The sequence below is a fragment of the Coptis chinensis genome, unplaced genomic scaffold (genome assembly GCF_015680905.1).
Source record: "Coptis chinensis isolate HL-2020 unplaced genomic scaffold, ASM1568090v1 utg279_pilon_pilon, whole genome shotgun sequence".
Lineage (NCBI taxonomy): Eukaryota > Viridiplantae > Streptophyta > Magnoliopsida > Ranunculales > Ranunculaceae > Coptis > Coptis chinensis.
The window spans coordinates 317,398-332,718 of NW_028238138.1; the positions used below are offsets into that span (position 1 = coordinate 317,398).

Sequence of the window (15,321 nt, forward strand, 5' to 3'; positions counted from 1 at the left end):
TGAATCCCAATTTATAGAACTAGTTCCGAGTTCCTTCTCTGAGGATATTAGGAAAATAGTCTATGATGATGCCAATGGCAAAATGTATGTAAGGATGTAACCAACTTGTTTTATCTTAATGAGAGGTAGGGGACCTCTCAAAAACCTCGCTTGCCAAAAAAAATAAAAATGTAGATTGGATGCTTTAAGGGACCATGCAACACATTGTTGATATTTTATATGTTTTAAATACCGACATGATAATGTCAGAGACATTTATGCGATGCATTTTGGAGGGCTGGGGTACAAGCGAAGAAAGAAGCTCTTGTCAATTTTCTCACTGATCCGAATGAGGAAAGATCGACACTTCGACCTACGGATGTATTGATCTATTGTTGATCTGAAGGGAAACATGCATGTGTTGATGTAACTGGAATATCTCCGTTGGTAAGGCTTGTGAATGGAATATTTGAAGTGGGGGAAACAGCTAATAGAGTAGCGGCAAGGAAGATTGAGAAACACGAGGATGCTTGTAAGGCTAACCAGCATTGTTTCATTCCGATTCGGTTTAACACTTTTGGTTTCTTGACAACAAATCGGTTGAGCTCTTTAAGAGGTTCGCGGACAATAATGTAATGATAGCTCTTTAACGAGTTTGTATTTAAGAAGATAAAATTTGCTATTTAGAAACTTGTTGAAAAACTTGTTGCACGTTTGTCCTAATCATTTGTAAAACTCGTTATCATTATCTTAAAAAAAAAAAAAAAAAATCATCTGAAGCCCAGTAATGAAATCAGACCAATAATGAAATGAGACCAGGACGTACATGTGGGTGAACTTAATTGTGAAAAAATTGAAGCCTATTAATGTATTTGGTTACCTCTATAGTTGATTAAAACCTAACTAGTTAATTCTTAGCTTTGTCGGAGGAAAATGACATCTTACCTCACTGACGAAAGTACCCGACATTTCCTTAATTAAGATATACCTTCTTGATTACGTAATTGTCATTTAGGTTAAACAACAACTGAAGATCAAACGCTTTCCAACGAAGTACCTAAAGTATAAAATTCTCTTGTTCTCAACAAGTATTTTCGATGACAGAGAATAGTGATCCCCCTTTTAGGACAGAGTTTCAAATGCTAGGTCAGTTTCTACTTTATAGGCATTAAGCAACAATCTGCATGGGCGCCATAGAAATATATAGTCCTTTAATTTTGGCCTCCGTGTTACAGCTTCCAAATCTGCATCTTTTAGTGAGTTTAACTTTCCATGCATCACATGGTTGGCCGGCCATCCATGTTTGTCATGGTGAACTACCCAGGCCAATCAACTCTTAAATCCCAACCACTTAACGTACCCATTTTCAGATGGGTCATACCAATTGTCTCCTTAAAATTCTAATCCTTCTACTATTCAAGAATCACGGATTTCTTTTATATGCATTACGATATATCGCAAAGAGACACCAATTTTATTTATTTATTTATGTTTTGTTTTGCCATTTAATCTAGTGTATAAATAGTAAATAGTGGTTGTTGCTATAAATCTATAAATACGTAGAATTTAGACCTTGAAAAATCAAAAAGATAACTTCATGGAGCAAAACAACACATGTCGTTGTTGAGAAAGATCGCAATCCAATTTATATAACATACTAACATGAACATTAACTTTTAGCAGTTACCAAAAACTTAAACTTTTACATGCAAATTAAATAGACCTAATGATCTGTATTTCAGTGTTTGTGTTGGACATATTTACATGGTCTAGGAGTCTAGGCCACACTATCAGATATATTTTTATGTTTTTTTGTCTAAACAATGGCATATAGATGGCTTCGACAAGTACCAGGCCGATGAGCTGAGCAAGATTTCCACTTTCTAGGGCTTGAGTCATGCACACTGGTATAAATATTCTCTCCTCTTCGCTGACTCATTTTGAAATCACCACTAAGATTTGGCGGTTTGAACAAATTGAACCAATCACATCAAAAATCTTTTAAATTTCTTCTCCATCATCCGTCCCGCATTATTTGGGACCCACCTTAGTTGCTTTTGTAGGCTCTTGGCTCCATCTCCTTTCCCCTGCCCTGCTTTTCCTCAATTTGGACTACTTGCCAAGTCACCACATAAAAAATAGGTCCCACACATACAGACACACCTTATTATTCTCTTTGATCTCTAAATCTTCTTTTATTATTTAACAAATCTCCTAATCAAAATCTCAGCGTCTCTGGCATAGTTACAAATTCCTGTGAAATCGGGCAACAAATTTCGAATTGTCCTGGGCTACTACGAGAATATCTTCATAGGGATGAGGGTTCTGAGACCGTTAGATGTGTAATCCAACCGTCTAAAAAAAAAAAAAAAAAAAAAGAGAGAGAATGTGAGTTTGTTTTTGATTTCCAGACTGTTGGATCACACATCCAATTGTCCGAATCTCGTCCCTATGAGAATATCTTCAGGGTAGACGAACTCTATGGAATTGCAAAAAATTTGTACATTTGATGCCAAAATTTCAGGAGTCCACATTTTGATTGGGGTCCAAATGATGAAAATTAAAAATTACATATAATAAAGTAATGTAAAGAGAGGAAGAAGAAGAATCCTGACTTTATCAGGTCAGAAAAGAGAAGCCCACCACAGTGTGTACACAAACACGCACAATCAAACCCACTAGACCACAAACAATGTAATATTAAAAATTAATTAGAATAATGAGTATTAGTCAAAATGATTATGAAACTTATTAGTTTACCAATATTTTAGCATTGCACCTCTCTCATCAATTTTCTCACTACTATTCTCAAACAGTAGGCCAAACCATATTACCAGTACCATACTACCATCACAAACCAAATCAAACATTCCTTCTTGCTTTTAAGACCAACTTCAAACCAAAGAAAAAGAACTTTCCTTTCTTTAAAGACAACAAGAGTTATTCTGCTTTGTGTCTTCTTCCATGGATACTGCTCAGTGGCCTCAGGTAGTGAGATCTGTCTCTACTAGCTTCTGGTCTCTATGAAACTATGAGTTCTTGACATTTTCCATTTTTTTTACAAGAACCTTTTCGAAAATTCTGATAAAGATTTTAGTGTAGGAGATAACTTTATAGTTATGGTTCATTTCATAATAAATAGTTGAAGGACTATCATCTTGTTAGATTTTATGTTGTTGTCACTTTAATTTTCACTTCTCTTTGAAGTACATCACCTTTTTCTTTTTTCTTTTTTTACCTTTTTTTTTGTTCGGGTTTTGTTTTTGTTGGATGATAAAGTGAGGAAAAATAAAGTTCATGTTTGTATTGTTATTGGTTCTTCTTTGCTTGTGTAATCTAGAAAGTATAAAGCAACTACTTTGTTTTGTTTGTCTGTTTTTCTCTGATCATAGTCCCTTTTCCTTTTGATTATGGTCTCCAGTGTTTTAAGTGATCATTGATCTTCGTGTTCCGATCTTTAAGCTCTGGGATCTATAACTCTAGCTATGTGAGCTTTTAATAATATAAGGTTTTCTCTTTATTGTTCTTTGTGTTTTCAGGAAATTGGATTGGTGAAACCAATGGAAGAGATGGTAAGTAATACATGCTCAAGGCCTATGTCGTTGGAAAGGAAAGCAAGGCCACAAAAGGAACAAGCTTTAAACTGTCCAAGGTGCAATTCAACAAATACTAAATTCTGTTACTACAACAACTACAGTCTCACTCAACCAAGGTACTTCTGCAAGACCTGTAGAAGGTATTGGACAGAAGGTGGATCTCTAAGAAATGTTCCTGTTGGTGGGGGTTCAAGGAAGAACAAGAGATCTTCATCATCATCAACAATAACATCTGGATCAGCATCAGCTTCATCCAAGAAACTATCTGATCACCTCACACAACAACAGTCTCAAAACCCTAAAATCCATGAAGGCCATGACCTAAACTTGGGATTCCCAATCACTGAGCCATATCATAATATATCTGAATTTGTTGAGGTACCTAGCATTGAGAACAGCCACAACAATAATAACAACCACAACTCTTCTTCAAATTCAACTTCACTTTCAGCTCTTGAGCTTCTAAGGACTGGGATCACTTCGAGGGGTTTAAATTCATTCATGCCGATGCCGATTCAGGATTCAAACACAACCTACTCATCTGGATATGCTATGCAGGATTTCAAACCAACTCTTAATTTTGGTGTAGATGGACTTGGGGTAAGTGGATATGGGAGTCTTCAAGGAGTTCAAGAGAGTAGTGGGAGACTTCTGTTTCCTTTTGAAGATTTGAGGCAGGTTTCTAGCACAAGTGAATTTGAGCATAATAGAGCAAATGGGGAATCAAATGGCTACTGGAGTGGAATGTTAGGTGGTGGATCATGGTAAAGAAGAAGAAAGTAAACAAGTGAAGTTGATGTTCGATCTCTCTTTTCCTTTTCCAACATGGTGGCCGGGTGATTTGTTTGGAGTTGTTCAGTAGTCAGTACTAACTGATAGGATACATAATTAAGCTTCTTTCTCCCTTTCTTTTTCTTCTTTTTGAACATCTGTTTTCTTTTTCTTGATCCACTTTACTCTTTGGTCATTGTGAACATTATGAAGCTTAATTTTAGATTGGCTTCAAAACTAGGGTGTCAAGGAATACTACATACTATGTAGGATAGAAGAGGAGTGCAACAAACCCTACTTTTACAAGGGCAACTATGAGGAGGAGACGCAAGATTACTACAGTACTACTACTACTATTACTTCCAGAGTTCCAGGGCTTGCACCATGATCTTATTGATATATTCCTTCTATCACAAGGGGAAAACAAGGAGCTAGAACACCCCAGTATTTTATGTTATTTCTGAACTTGGTACAATAATGTTTAAGTTAGTATATAAGTAGTGCTTGTGTAATGTGGATGTTTTTAAGGAGTCTTGTAGACAAATTGGGTGGTATTTATTGTTTATTTTCATTTTAACAAAGATTATTGAGTGGGATAATTAGTTTTACTTTGTTTCTTTATTTATTTGTTACACTACCTTCCCTCCAGCTCGAGTGGCTTGGAATGATGGCGCATTTGATTTCTTTCCAGCTTTCTTCTTCTTTTCATCTTTTAAACAGGTACATGAATGTCTGGTCTCATCAGCACTATTTGAGATTCTTCAAACCATGTGAATAAGAGCTGGAGGAGAAGAACAACAGCAACTAGGTATGACCCATGATCCAATTTTTCACATTACATGGAATAACTGTAGGCCCAACTTCCATTAAAGTTGTAATGAAGCTACATAACCAAAAAAGTTTCAAAAAGATCGAGCGCCCGTCTTTGATCTTTCCACCTTTTATTTTTGGTTTAAATTAAAGACACTGCTATAAACTCCTACAAGTTGTGTTGATGACCAATTCACCTGCCTCAACCAAAAAGCTCACCTAATGATTTCTATATCCACTCACAGTCTAAAGTTTTAGTAGTACAAGTTCAATTTCTTCATTTTCCATGTTTGATCATTACTTCCATGCCAATCTTCCCTCTTGTTTGTTTATATTTGATGATTAAAATAAAAGAAAGACCTGACAAACCCACCTCTCTATGGTACTAAAATGGGACCCACAGACATTCCTCTTGGCAAGCGTGCTGTGGAATAATCTTTCCCACCTAGCTAGCAAATCCATAATTCGATATAGAGACATAGACCTCCATTTATTTATAGTTGTCACTTGGTTTTTACTGTTTAACACCTAGTGTTTATAAGAAGCAATGGAGGTGCACCAGCCTCTCATGGTGGCCACATTAACAAACCTTTATATGTTCGACTTTTATTGCCCTTCTGTGAATCTTCTTGACCTTTTTGAAGTTTATTAAATGGGCATGCCACATGAAGCCATGAACTTCAAAACACCAGAATGGCAGAATCCATATGTTAATATATGGAAATGATCTTTTACTCTTGGTTGTTCGATCTATACTTGTATGTATGTCCTCGAGCAAGCACAAAAGCAAGTTTTCCGTCAAGATCGACTTTTAAGTGTTGATGCCTTGCACTATGTTGATTCCCTTAAAAGTTATTCCTAATGATGACTTGTTACGCATGTTTAGCAATGAAAAAACTGTAGAGAGATTATACGCTGAAACAAAAGATTTCTAATTTAACTTTGTCAGTGAAATCAGTAGTGCACACAGAAATGTTAAACTTAGTGGGTGAATTAGAAAATAATGTGCGTTCACTTTCTAGGAATTTTTCCCTAGACAACGTTTAATGCTTTGGTGTTCAACATAACGAAAACCACTCTGCCAAATGGACTACAGTAGTCTACAGAGGCATATATACTGTAGAGCTTCAGCAAAGATTTGCCTCGTGAAATATATATGCATCATATCAAGTCACCCTCTGACCGGGTGTCTAATGGACCCCTGACAAAAAAATGTAGACGTACAGTATAGCACGATACTCAATCCGAGATTTGATTGGCAGCACTAGTGTTGTTGCCTTAGTGTATTTCACAACGGAGATTAGGAATTTAAATTTTGGAGTATTCTATTTCTGTTTTTATTATAGTAGTACAGTAAGGCCACCTAGTTAAGATTACGCCACTGCTTTCTTGAAGTTTTAATTCGATTTTTTATATTTAAAACCTAAATTGTTACGCGAGAATTTTGATCTCATAGACACATTTAGCGGACAGAATTGTTCAACTAACGCACTCGGATTAATCTCTTACAGTATTCTTGTTGGTGTCGTTTTTTACCTACCTGAAAAAGGTTCTATCAAAATTAAAATATATCAGAGAAGAAATAACCTGGAAGAAGAAAACAGTTACCCAAGCAAACCTTAGGATGTAAGTTCTGAAAATATTCATGCTCCAACACCACCCCGCGCTTATGCTGATCCAGTCCATCAACATCCATATTAGTCTTAAATCTGTGAAATGAACTCATCTTTCCTCAATTTGGCAAGAACTAAACGAAGAACGGTTAGTCGGTGTGGCATTGTTATGGGGGTAATACCGGCCAGTAGTATCCACTCGGAGCTTTAGTTTGACCTCGAAAATCTGGACACCACTGGCACACTGCTAAACTGCTTTGCAACTATAAAAAATAGCCGTTCGGTCTCAAATTAGCAGCACACTCAACTTAGCAGCACAAATTATATGGTTGATATAATATGGTTCATGGATTTCACTGCCTTTTACATTTGGTAGATTGTTCGCGAAATTTGTCTGTTTGTGCTTTCAAGTAACGGGGACTGCGTGACACTTTTCTGTGGGGATGTCTGTTCACTGCTCTCTTAAATCCCAAGCAAAAATGTGTCTTCTAGTGAGGTTATATAGTTGCGACCTACGAACGCAAATTCACCCTAAGCCAATACATATTATAGAACTATTTCACTTCAGTAGTTCTGTTTCGTCAATTACAATCAGTAATGTCAACCGCTGAAATTAAGTGCCACTTTAAGATGGTGTTTATCCTAATTCCTACGAGATTGCGAAAAACTATACTTTCAAAAATTTACTGCTAGAACACTACATTCCAAAATTCAAGAGATCGGATGCCAAATAAAAATTGACAACACTTTTACCCAGTGCGTTCTGGAATTAAGTGAAATAACAAGGATATTTAAGTGTAATGATTTATCTTATTATTAGTAGACAAAGACCATTTGCTAATGATAAGTTTGTGATGGGAAACAAATGTCTAGAAAGAGATGAAAGGTTGCAGAGATCTTCAAAAGGGACAATAGAATCAAGAAAATGAATTGAAATTTGAAGAATTGTAGAAGTTGGGGGAGAAAAATATAATAGGGTTTTGAAGATTTGATAATTGATAATTGATAATTGGTTTTTTATTGAATCTAAAAAACTGCACTGGCTCATTTAGATAGATAAATATACTTCATAACCAAGAGACCTAAACTTCTAAACCTAATAAAATTTTGTGCAGGAAGCCACTAAATCAACTTACTAATACAACTAAAGAAAATATCCTAAAATTGGATCTTCTCATCCTACATCAGTTTGGTACTAAACACATACATCAGTTTGGTACTAAACACATCGAATGCAGGTATACAATTGCCAATTCTTTGTCCCAGAAGTGTTCAAATTTTCTTTGATGGCGACAATTTCAAACAATCTACCCTAACAGGAACTTTTTAAAAAAAAATCGCATGTGCTAACTACAACAGAAGACAAAAGGCCCACCCACCCACCTCCGACAAACACCAACTGACCAACCCACCACATTCAAAGGACATCCATTTTGTAGCACTAAAAACACATCGATACATCCTAACTTCATCAGAAGAGAGTCTGCAGTTTGCAGACTGAACACCACAGCAGAGCAAGCAGGTTTCACTAGAGAGAGTGCTATACGGCTAGACCCTGTCCAATTAAAGGTGCCCATTCTACTGTAAAGTGTTTGTTTGGTCAGGTCTGGCAGTCTTGTGCTTAAGAAGAACATGAAGATTTAAGGTACATTTCAAATTATTTTAGCTAACGTATTCCCCATAAAACCAGAAACCAGACTCAGACACAAATCCAAATTACAGCATTCGAAACCAAAGAAATATTAAAAGGAAAAGAAGAGACAATTATTTTCCATATCTAACAAAGCCAGCTTTGTATAAAGCAGTTCACGTAAAACTCATTTATCATAGAAAGTCAGTACCCTTTCCAGTTCTGACTTCTGTACAGGGGATACAGCAAATGTGAAAAAAGAGAGGATTTAAGGGTTTTACAGAGGTAGAACAAAAGCAACTAGGCTTATACACGAATGACCCTTACTGATCTGCATTAATTCCAAATATTCGAACCTTGTGCATGTTTGGGAACTTGGCAACCACCAGAATAAACACTGCCAACGTGTTAAGGAAGAGCATTGGCTGCTGATAGTCTGTCGTATGGGACGCTATCAAGTACCTGGGAAGTACACAGAAATATAATAAGAAGAAAAGGGTCAACCATAGCGGTATTTTTATGTCTTAATAACATGAAATAAAAGAGTCGCTATTCATCGTATATCAATAATTTATACCATAACTGAATGCGAATTTGGTAACTCATAAAACAAGGAGATTCCTTTACATCACCACAGGCATGATACAGCAGATTTCTAAATTTTAATTTGACATTCACAGGTATTAAAAGATGAAGCTCTTTCCTTCTGACACAACACAAGGATTTATCACTAGTGAGGAGAAATAAAAGGGATGTTGACGTGGCTGACAAATCACCCCATCTATTATGATAATTGTATGGTAGAAAAACTTCACTACATAACAAACTTAAATCTTCAGCACCAAGTGCACTCATTTTCTTTTAGATGGAGCTCTCTCCTAGAGAACATGGGGTGCCACCCTCACATTATATCAGACAATGTCCAAGCACTATAACATTTTAGCAGAATGAATGAAAAAACCTAATCATGCCAAGTGATTAACTTTGAATCTCTATTTCATGCACTTTCAAGCACCTACTGACTATGTACAATATAGAATATGTTGCATGTACTTCAATTACATAGCACCAACAACATAGACTTACCACCCTTATATTGCCCTCTCAAAAGCTTTTTTCAAATAATCACTTTTCACTTGTGAGTTCTCTCAGCAATGTTGAAAGCATCTTTTCAGCTTTTTCAAGAAGCCAAGGTAGGAAAAAAAATCAAAAATATAATGGCGAAGTTGTGATGAAGAACAAGTTTAAAGAATTGCTATTTCCAAAGATGCTTTTACTGAATATTCATAGAAGAATGAGCAGTTGGAACACGTCCTCCTTTCAGCTCTTTGTCAGATTCGGAAGCATGTTCCACCCAAATCTCTGAATCTTTTTTTTTTATTATTCTTTGACTTCTAAACTATCTCAATCATTATACAAGATATCTGCTGTATTCTTTTTCGGCTGGCTTATGACTCCACACTATATTTCTACATAAATTGCAAAATGCAACAATGAGGTGGTAGGTTGTTCGAATTTGGTTGAGTAACTTAGGCATTAAATCAAATTTCTATGAGGACGATTGGTGTCGGAGTTCACAAGTATTTTCTCAGATATTCCTGGTTTTTATTATCGAAAAGACAACATTAATTCATTTCTCTTTCGCATTGGTAGATCAGCTACTTACATAACTGTGTTCTTATTGAGCAAGGATATAACACAAGTGTGTTTTGCCGCCCCTTTGAGCTAAACAATAATTAACTTGAAAAAGGGAGAAAACCCAACACCTAAACAAGGACTCAATGCATGAACATAATGGAAAAGAAAGAAAATTTCAACATTAACACTTCCGATGAGATTGGGCAGAAGCAACCTTACAATTACACCACAAACACTGACGTTTTGACGTTATATGACACCATCGCTTTGGAATGCACACTACCGGATGCAATATAACATAGGAAGCAAGATATTTTGTGGTGAAATTGTGAGTTTGCTAGGACCCAATCTCTACCACTGGTGGCACAGGATCCAATCCTCTATGAAATCAAAAGAAATTCAAATTTAATTGCCTACAAACTCAAAAATAGCATCACAGAAGTATACTCACAGCACAACGGGTACAACAGTCAAAAATTTCCTATTATGGTGAGTTGTTTGCCATTGTCAATCTGCTCCCACCAAGTCAACCCATTATAAATACCCTGGTCTTCAGCAAATGGAGTTCCTTTCTTCCAGTGAAAGAAGTGATAAGTTACCTGAAGAAAGAGTACAGTAATGTATAAAACTTTATGAAGGCAATAAGAACTAACAGAAGAGGAAGAATACAGAGCAAATCTAAGACAATAGGTGTAGCAATGAGATGTTAGCAATTCCCGCTTTCTACTTTACATTCCAATCTTCAAAGTCAAACTAGAGTATGCAATCAGTTAAAGCTCATGAATAAGTATCGGAAGTATCATCTCTGTACAATGAAACATTATTTTGCAGTAAAATTCTCGATTTTTAATATATTTTTGTACTTGATATAACACAAAAAGCCTTGGGCACCACACGCTTCTTGGCTTAATGCATACATTATAGGATGTGCGAAAAATTGATACACACAGTAGCACCTAGTTGAAAGCTTTGTGAGTAGTCCTTGGCTTTCTTATATTAACGAAATCGCTTCACTTTTGGACGTTTTGAGTCTGGGGAACTTTAATGTGAATATAAATAGCTGTATTCTATCAAAAGATAAAATTTTTGAGCTAACAAATATTACTAAGAAGAATTAAAGAAAAGGGACATAAAAAAAAAGGATATTGATAATGATAGATATAAAAAGAAAGAAAAGAAAAGCCTAAAAATATATACATACAGAGAAATGGGCAAGATTGACGATAGTCCAAGCCATGCCAGGAGTAGAACCGAAAACAGATAAGATCATGAGCCAAGCGAAGAAAACAATCAAGATGTAAGTAGTCCAAACACCCGGGTACATGAACCACTCCGTGTTCTTATTCAGATCTGGTGGTGGAACTGTTTGTACATATAACTTACCCATTCTTCTTCTTCTTCTTCTTCTTATCAATAATCTATCCAATATTATTGATAACAATATCAATTCATTCCTCCCGAAAGACCGATTCACTCCCCAGATGCCAGAGATTATTAGGGTTTTATCACGAGAGAGAGAGAAAAGAGGGCAGAGAAATTAGACAAGAGCAGAAACTGGGGGAGAGACAAATCGTGTGCCTTTGTTATTCTGTTGATTAGATCCTAATTACGCTTATGTCCTCTTTGTTATCCTTAATCCCGGGTTAAATAGATTGTGAAGAAAATACAACCCGACCCGACGGCCCAAAAGCCCACAGAAAATTTTGTAATCAGCAATGGTACTGAGGTACTCCAACTTTTAAGAATACAACAAAACTACTAGCCAAAGGAAATTTCTGAATTGCGTTGTTATATAAAATCGGATAAGAAATAAGAATTGTTACAGGCTAACAGTGGCATTGTTGGCGTTGTCAAAGCCAACCAACAATCTTCTCTTGGCAGACTTGGTTCTGTAACACCAAATCTCAAAAGCCTCACTCAAGTCGGGATATCTCAGTGGCTGGGTTTGCATCCAGTCTACCAGAATATCAGCTTGGTCATTTGATGGTAATGCCAGCACCAAAGAGATGATTGCTCCCTCAATGCTTTGACATAAATCATCATCCATTTTGTATGGAAAACCCACCTCTTCAGTACCTATGGAATCCAATAGAGGTTTCATTTTCCTTATAAATGGGAGCCATATCTTCAGCAACTGAACTCGTATTGGCGCTGGGAGAACCACATTCCCGTAGCCAACTGCTTCCAATACTTTTCCAGTCATTTCTATTAGCTTCACTTTTACCCCCCACATAATGGAATCAAATTTAATATCCTGGACTACACCCAGGACATTATACGAGTTTTCAACCCAAATGAATACAAAATCCTTCAGTAGATCCATTTTGAGGAGCATGTTACACATCCATTCGAGGTCTAATAGACTCCGCATGACTTCATTCTCAGCTGCCTCAACGGAGCTCAGCTCTTGCAGGAATGCAGAAAAAATCTTTGAGAGACCAATCTTTATTTCAGATCTAACTTCTTCATCAGCTGTAACCAATGGCATGTCTTCATCTTCCACTAGCATGTACTCTACTTGCTCTTGAGCAGATGTTTTAAGTTCATCACATAATGGAGGATAAGATCCACCTATGGATGTCGCAACTTGAATTGCAGAGATAAAAACATTTTTTGTAGCATTGAGATTGACAGGTTGGATCCTAGCTAATATAGGCATGGCTAGTGAACCCAACCCAGAGACTGCTTTCAAGATTTCCTCCTCCTCCTTATCCTCCCATGGGACAGCCTCCAAATACTGTATGCAGCTCTGACTGATCTCTTCACAACATAAGGAAACAGCAGCTTGGAGGACCCCTAGAGCAGTTCTTATGGAATCCCACGAGTCTAGCAGCAAGTGATCTGCGCGGAGATAGAGTAACTTCAAAAAGCTTAACATGGTGATCATAATCAGACTCTGAGCACTGAACCTCAATGCAGTTAGTTGATTCAAGACGGAGAGCTGGTCCAAAAGAATTTACTCTTCTCCTTAAGAATGAGGGAGTGGCAGTAAATCCATTCAGGCCTTCCTTCCCTATTTCTCAAAGCCAACAATGATATCACTACTGCTTCGGGTCACCAAATTTGTAGGTCTTGGATGCTCTACCTTTGTCCATATGCTACAGAATATACAACTTTTTTCATGCTTTGTACTGCATATCCAGAAAACTGAAGGGATTGAATCTGCAGAAACTCCTGAAGTTTGAACCTCCGTAAGCACTTATAGAAAGAACTTCATTTAACTATTGAAAAAAGAATAAATTCGTATATAGGAAATTAAAAACTTTGAAGAATTAGTACTTAACAATCTGCATATACCCTAAGTCTTACATCAGCCAAAAATGAAGCCAAGGGTGTTCTCCACTTAACCAGCTTAAGTATCAAACTCACATTCATGTTCTGGTAATTTAAAACTCAATCAGTAAGACAAATTACTAGAATGAATTCCAAAGCATTGGTACCACACATTAAAGGAGGTAGTGATGCCATGAGTGTGTGTCTCGGCTTATCTTCAGACTAATGGTTCATCAATTTGATATCGGTACATGATGGCATGCCTAGTTCTTCACTTGGTACTAGACCGTAAAGGGCACTGGAGCAAATGTGACCCAAGAAATACATACCAGATTGCCACCCCTTAAGGTTCCTTTTGTGTCCAACTGAAGATCAGAGAGGGTTTCATCAATGTAACATAGGAACATCAAAAAAAAAATCAACCCCAGGGAGCCCGGCTATAAATTCCTAAACTCTAAACAAAAAAGCTACTAAACGATGAGGTCAGAATCAAACTTATACACTCATATTGTCAGATGTTACAGCGTTAGGAGATGAATGGGACATATTACACTGAGGAAAACAATCCATGATATGCAATAGCGCAAGTCTGTAAGAGAGCTTTGGCTCCAAAGATTCAAAGTTCGGAAGCTTATTCTCTTTTAAACAACTGTCATTACGTAACAAAACCTATGTAGCACAAGAGGTGTTTGATACCCATTTAAGGTCCGATATCGAACACCATGGTCCAGTAAGGGTAATGCTTTCAGGTTTAATATAAGTTCCAAACAAAATGTATATTATCCACATGGTGCTACATTTGGGAGATAAAGGTAAGTGGGTAACATATAAGTGAAGGATCACTGTTTATCAGAGAGGATTGGTGGTGTTCAAACAGCAACCATACTCGTCTATTGAAAGAGTATCTTCAAACTAACTACAAGTTCTCCATATTCAATTGCCAACTTTAACCAATGCAGTGGTTGATTCTCAAATTACAATACATAATCCTCTGATATTCTACTCATACATTCACATATAAGCATTAAGTATCTTCAAACTAACTACAAGTTCTCCATATTCATGTTATATGACTAATATCAATTGCTCCAATAAACAAAGTTTTCTAAATCATATCCACATTAAACCAATGAAGGCTTTTCTTAGTTCTATTTTTGTTGGCAGACCACTTATAAAGTAATCACTCACTGAACTCCTCCTACTGTTAGTTAAATGACATTAAATAGAGATGTAAAATCATCCAAAATTCACATGACACAAGAAACTCAAACTTTAAGCTTTAAATTTCATTACTGATACCTTGAATTCAAAAGAGGCCCAACTCAAAAAGCTTCTGACCTGTGAGAAGAATTTTCACCATAAATGGTGAGAACTCATAGGGAAGATTTGCCTAAGAATGGAGATAGAAAGAGAGTCAGAGAGAATTAGCAAAGGAAAGTGACTAGTTAAAGAGGAGAAGAGAAGATGCTAACCATCCAGTCCAAGTGTGTGATTAGATTAAGGATGACGGCTAATTTGTCAGTAGTTAAGTGGTACTTTATCTGGTAATGTACGGTAAAGTAAATTGATCATGTACTCATAGATGCTAAATCACAACCTAACCTACAGCCTTTGATATGGTGCCACCTATTCTCCCAAGTAATGTTAGATCCATTCAAGCATCGATTTTGTTAATTGTTCTGAATTTGTTACCATCAATCTCCCATCTGAAAATAATAGGTGTAGGCGTGTAGCCTAACTGGTCAGTTGTCAACCTATTCAATCCTCGAGGTTGCAGACGAACCTAGGTGCTTACGTCTCGATTTAGAATCAACAAGTATGCAAATCATGCTATCGCAATGAGTTTTTTTTTTTTTTTTTTACTGAAGTCTTAAAACCCGTCATTCGATATTGATAATAACACGTTTTTTTTAGATTCTAATTGTAATTACATAGGAGAAACACATCTAATTTAATATAAAGAATAATTATGTGGAGTTTTTTTTTTTCTAAATTATTAATAAAAGAAGAC

At 36.4% G+C, this 15,321-nt stretch overlaps 3 protein-coding genes across 7 annotated transcripts; 1 reads left to right on the forward strand and 2 right to left on the reverse strand.

Annotated features, from left to right (window-relative positions):
* Positions 1-2,640: 2,640 nt before the first annotated feature.
* LOC147473338 (dof zinc finger protein DOF4.6-like) lies at positions 2,641-4,945 on the forward strand. The gene is made up of 2 exons (XM_086587616.1): positions 2,641-2,967; positions 3,519-4,945. Exons 1-2 carry the CDS (start codon positions 2,944-2,946, stop codon positions 4,341-4,343), a joined length of 849 nt encoding a protein of 282 aa, XP_086443742.1. The 5' UTR covers positions 2,641-2,943; the 3' UTR covers positions 4,344-4,945.
* A 3,566-nt stretch (positions 4,946-8,511) lies between these two features.
* LOC147473339 (uncharacterized) lies at positions 8,512-11,672 on the reverse strand. Its single transcript, XM_086587593.1, is given in 4 exon segments — positions 8,512-8,861; positions 10,489-10,525; positions 10,528-10,636; positions 11,239-11,672. Coding segments are annotated over 4 exon segments (471 nt in total). The 5' UTR covers positions 11,425-11,672; the 3' UTR covers positions 8,512-8,722.
* A 137-nt stretch (positions 11,673-11,809) lies between these two features.
* On the reverse strand, positions 11,810-14,829 carry LOC147473340 (BTB/POZ domain-containing protein At3g05675-like). Of its 5 annotated transcripts, XM_086587590.1 has the most exons (5): positions 14,783-14,813; positions 14,610-14,700; positions 13,347-13,675; positions 13,123-13,211; positions 11,810-12,878 (listed from the first exon to the last, which is right to left on the reverse strand). In XM_086587590.1, the coding sequence occupies exons 4-5, from the start codon at positions 13,130-13,132 to the stop codon at positions 11,857-11,859; spliced, it is 1,032 nt and encodes a 343-aa protein (XP_086443716.1). In that variant the 5' UTR covers positions 13,133-13,211; positions 13,347-13,675; positions 14,610-14,700; positions 14,783-14,813; the 3' UTR covers positions 11,810-11,856. The 5 variants fall into 5 exon arrangements, with proteins under 5 accessions (XP_086443716.1, XP_086443715.1, XP_086443718.1 ...); XM_086587589.1 differs by lacking the exon at positions 13,347-13,675 and having other exon boundaries at positions 14,783-14,829; XM_086587592.1 differs by lacking the exon at positions 13,347-13,675 and having other exon boundaries at positions 13,123-13,199.
* Between the last annotated feature and the right edge of the window lie 492 nt (positions 14,830-15,321).

Coding starts and splice junctions, on each gene's coding strand:
- LOC147473338 (XM_086587616.1), top strand. CDS start 2,944: ATGGATACTGCTCAGTGGCCTCAG. Junction 2,968..3,518: donor ATACTGCTCAGTGGCCTCAG/GTAGTGAGATCT, acceptor TTGTGTTTTCAG/GAAATTGGATTGGTGAAACC.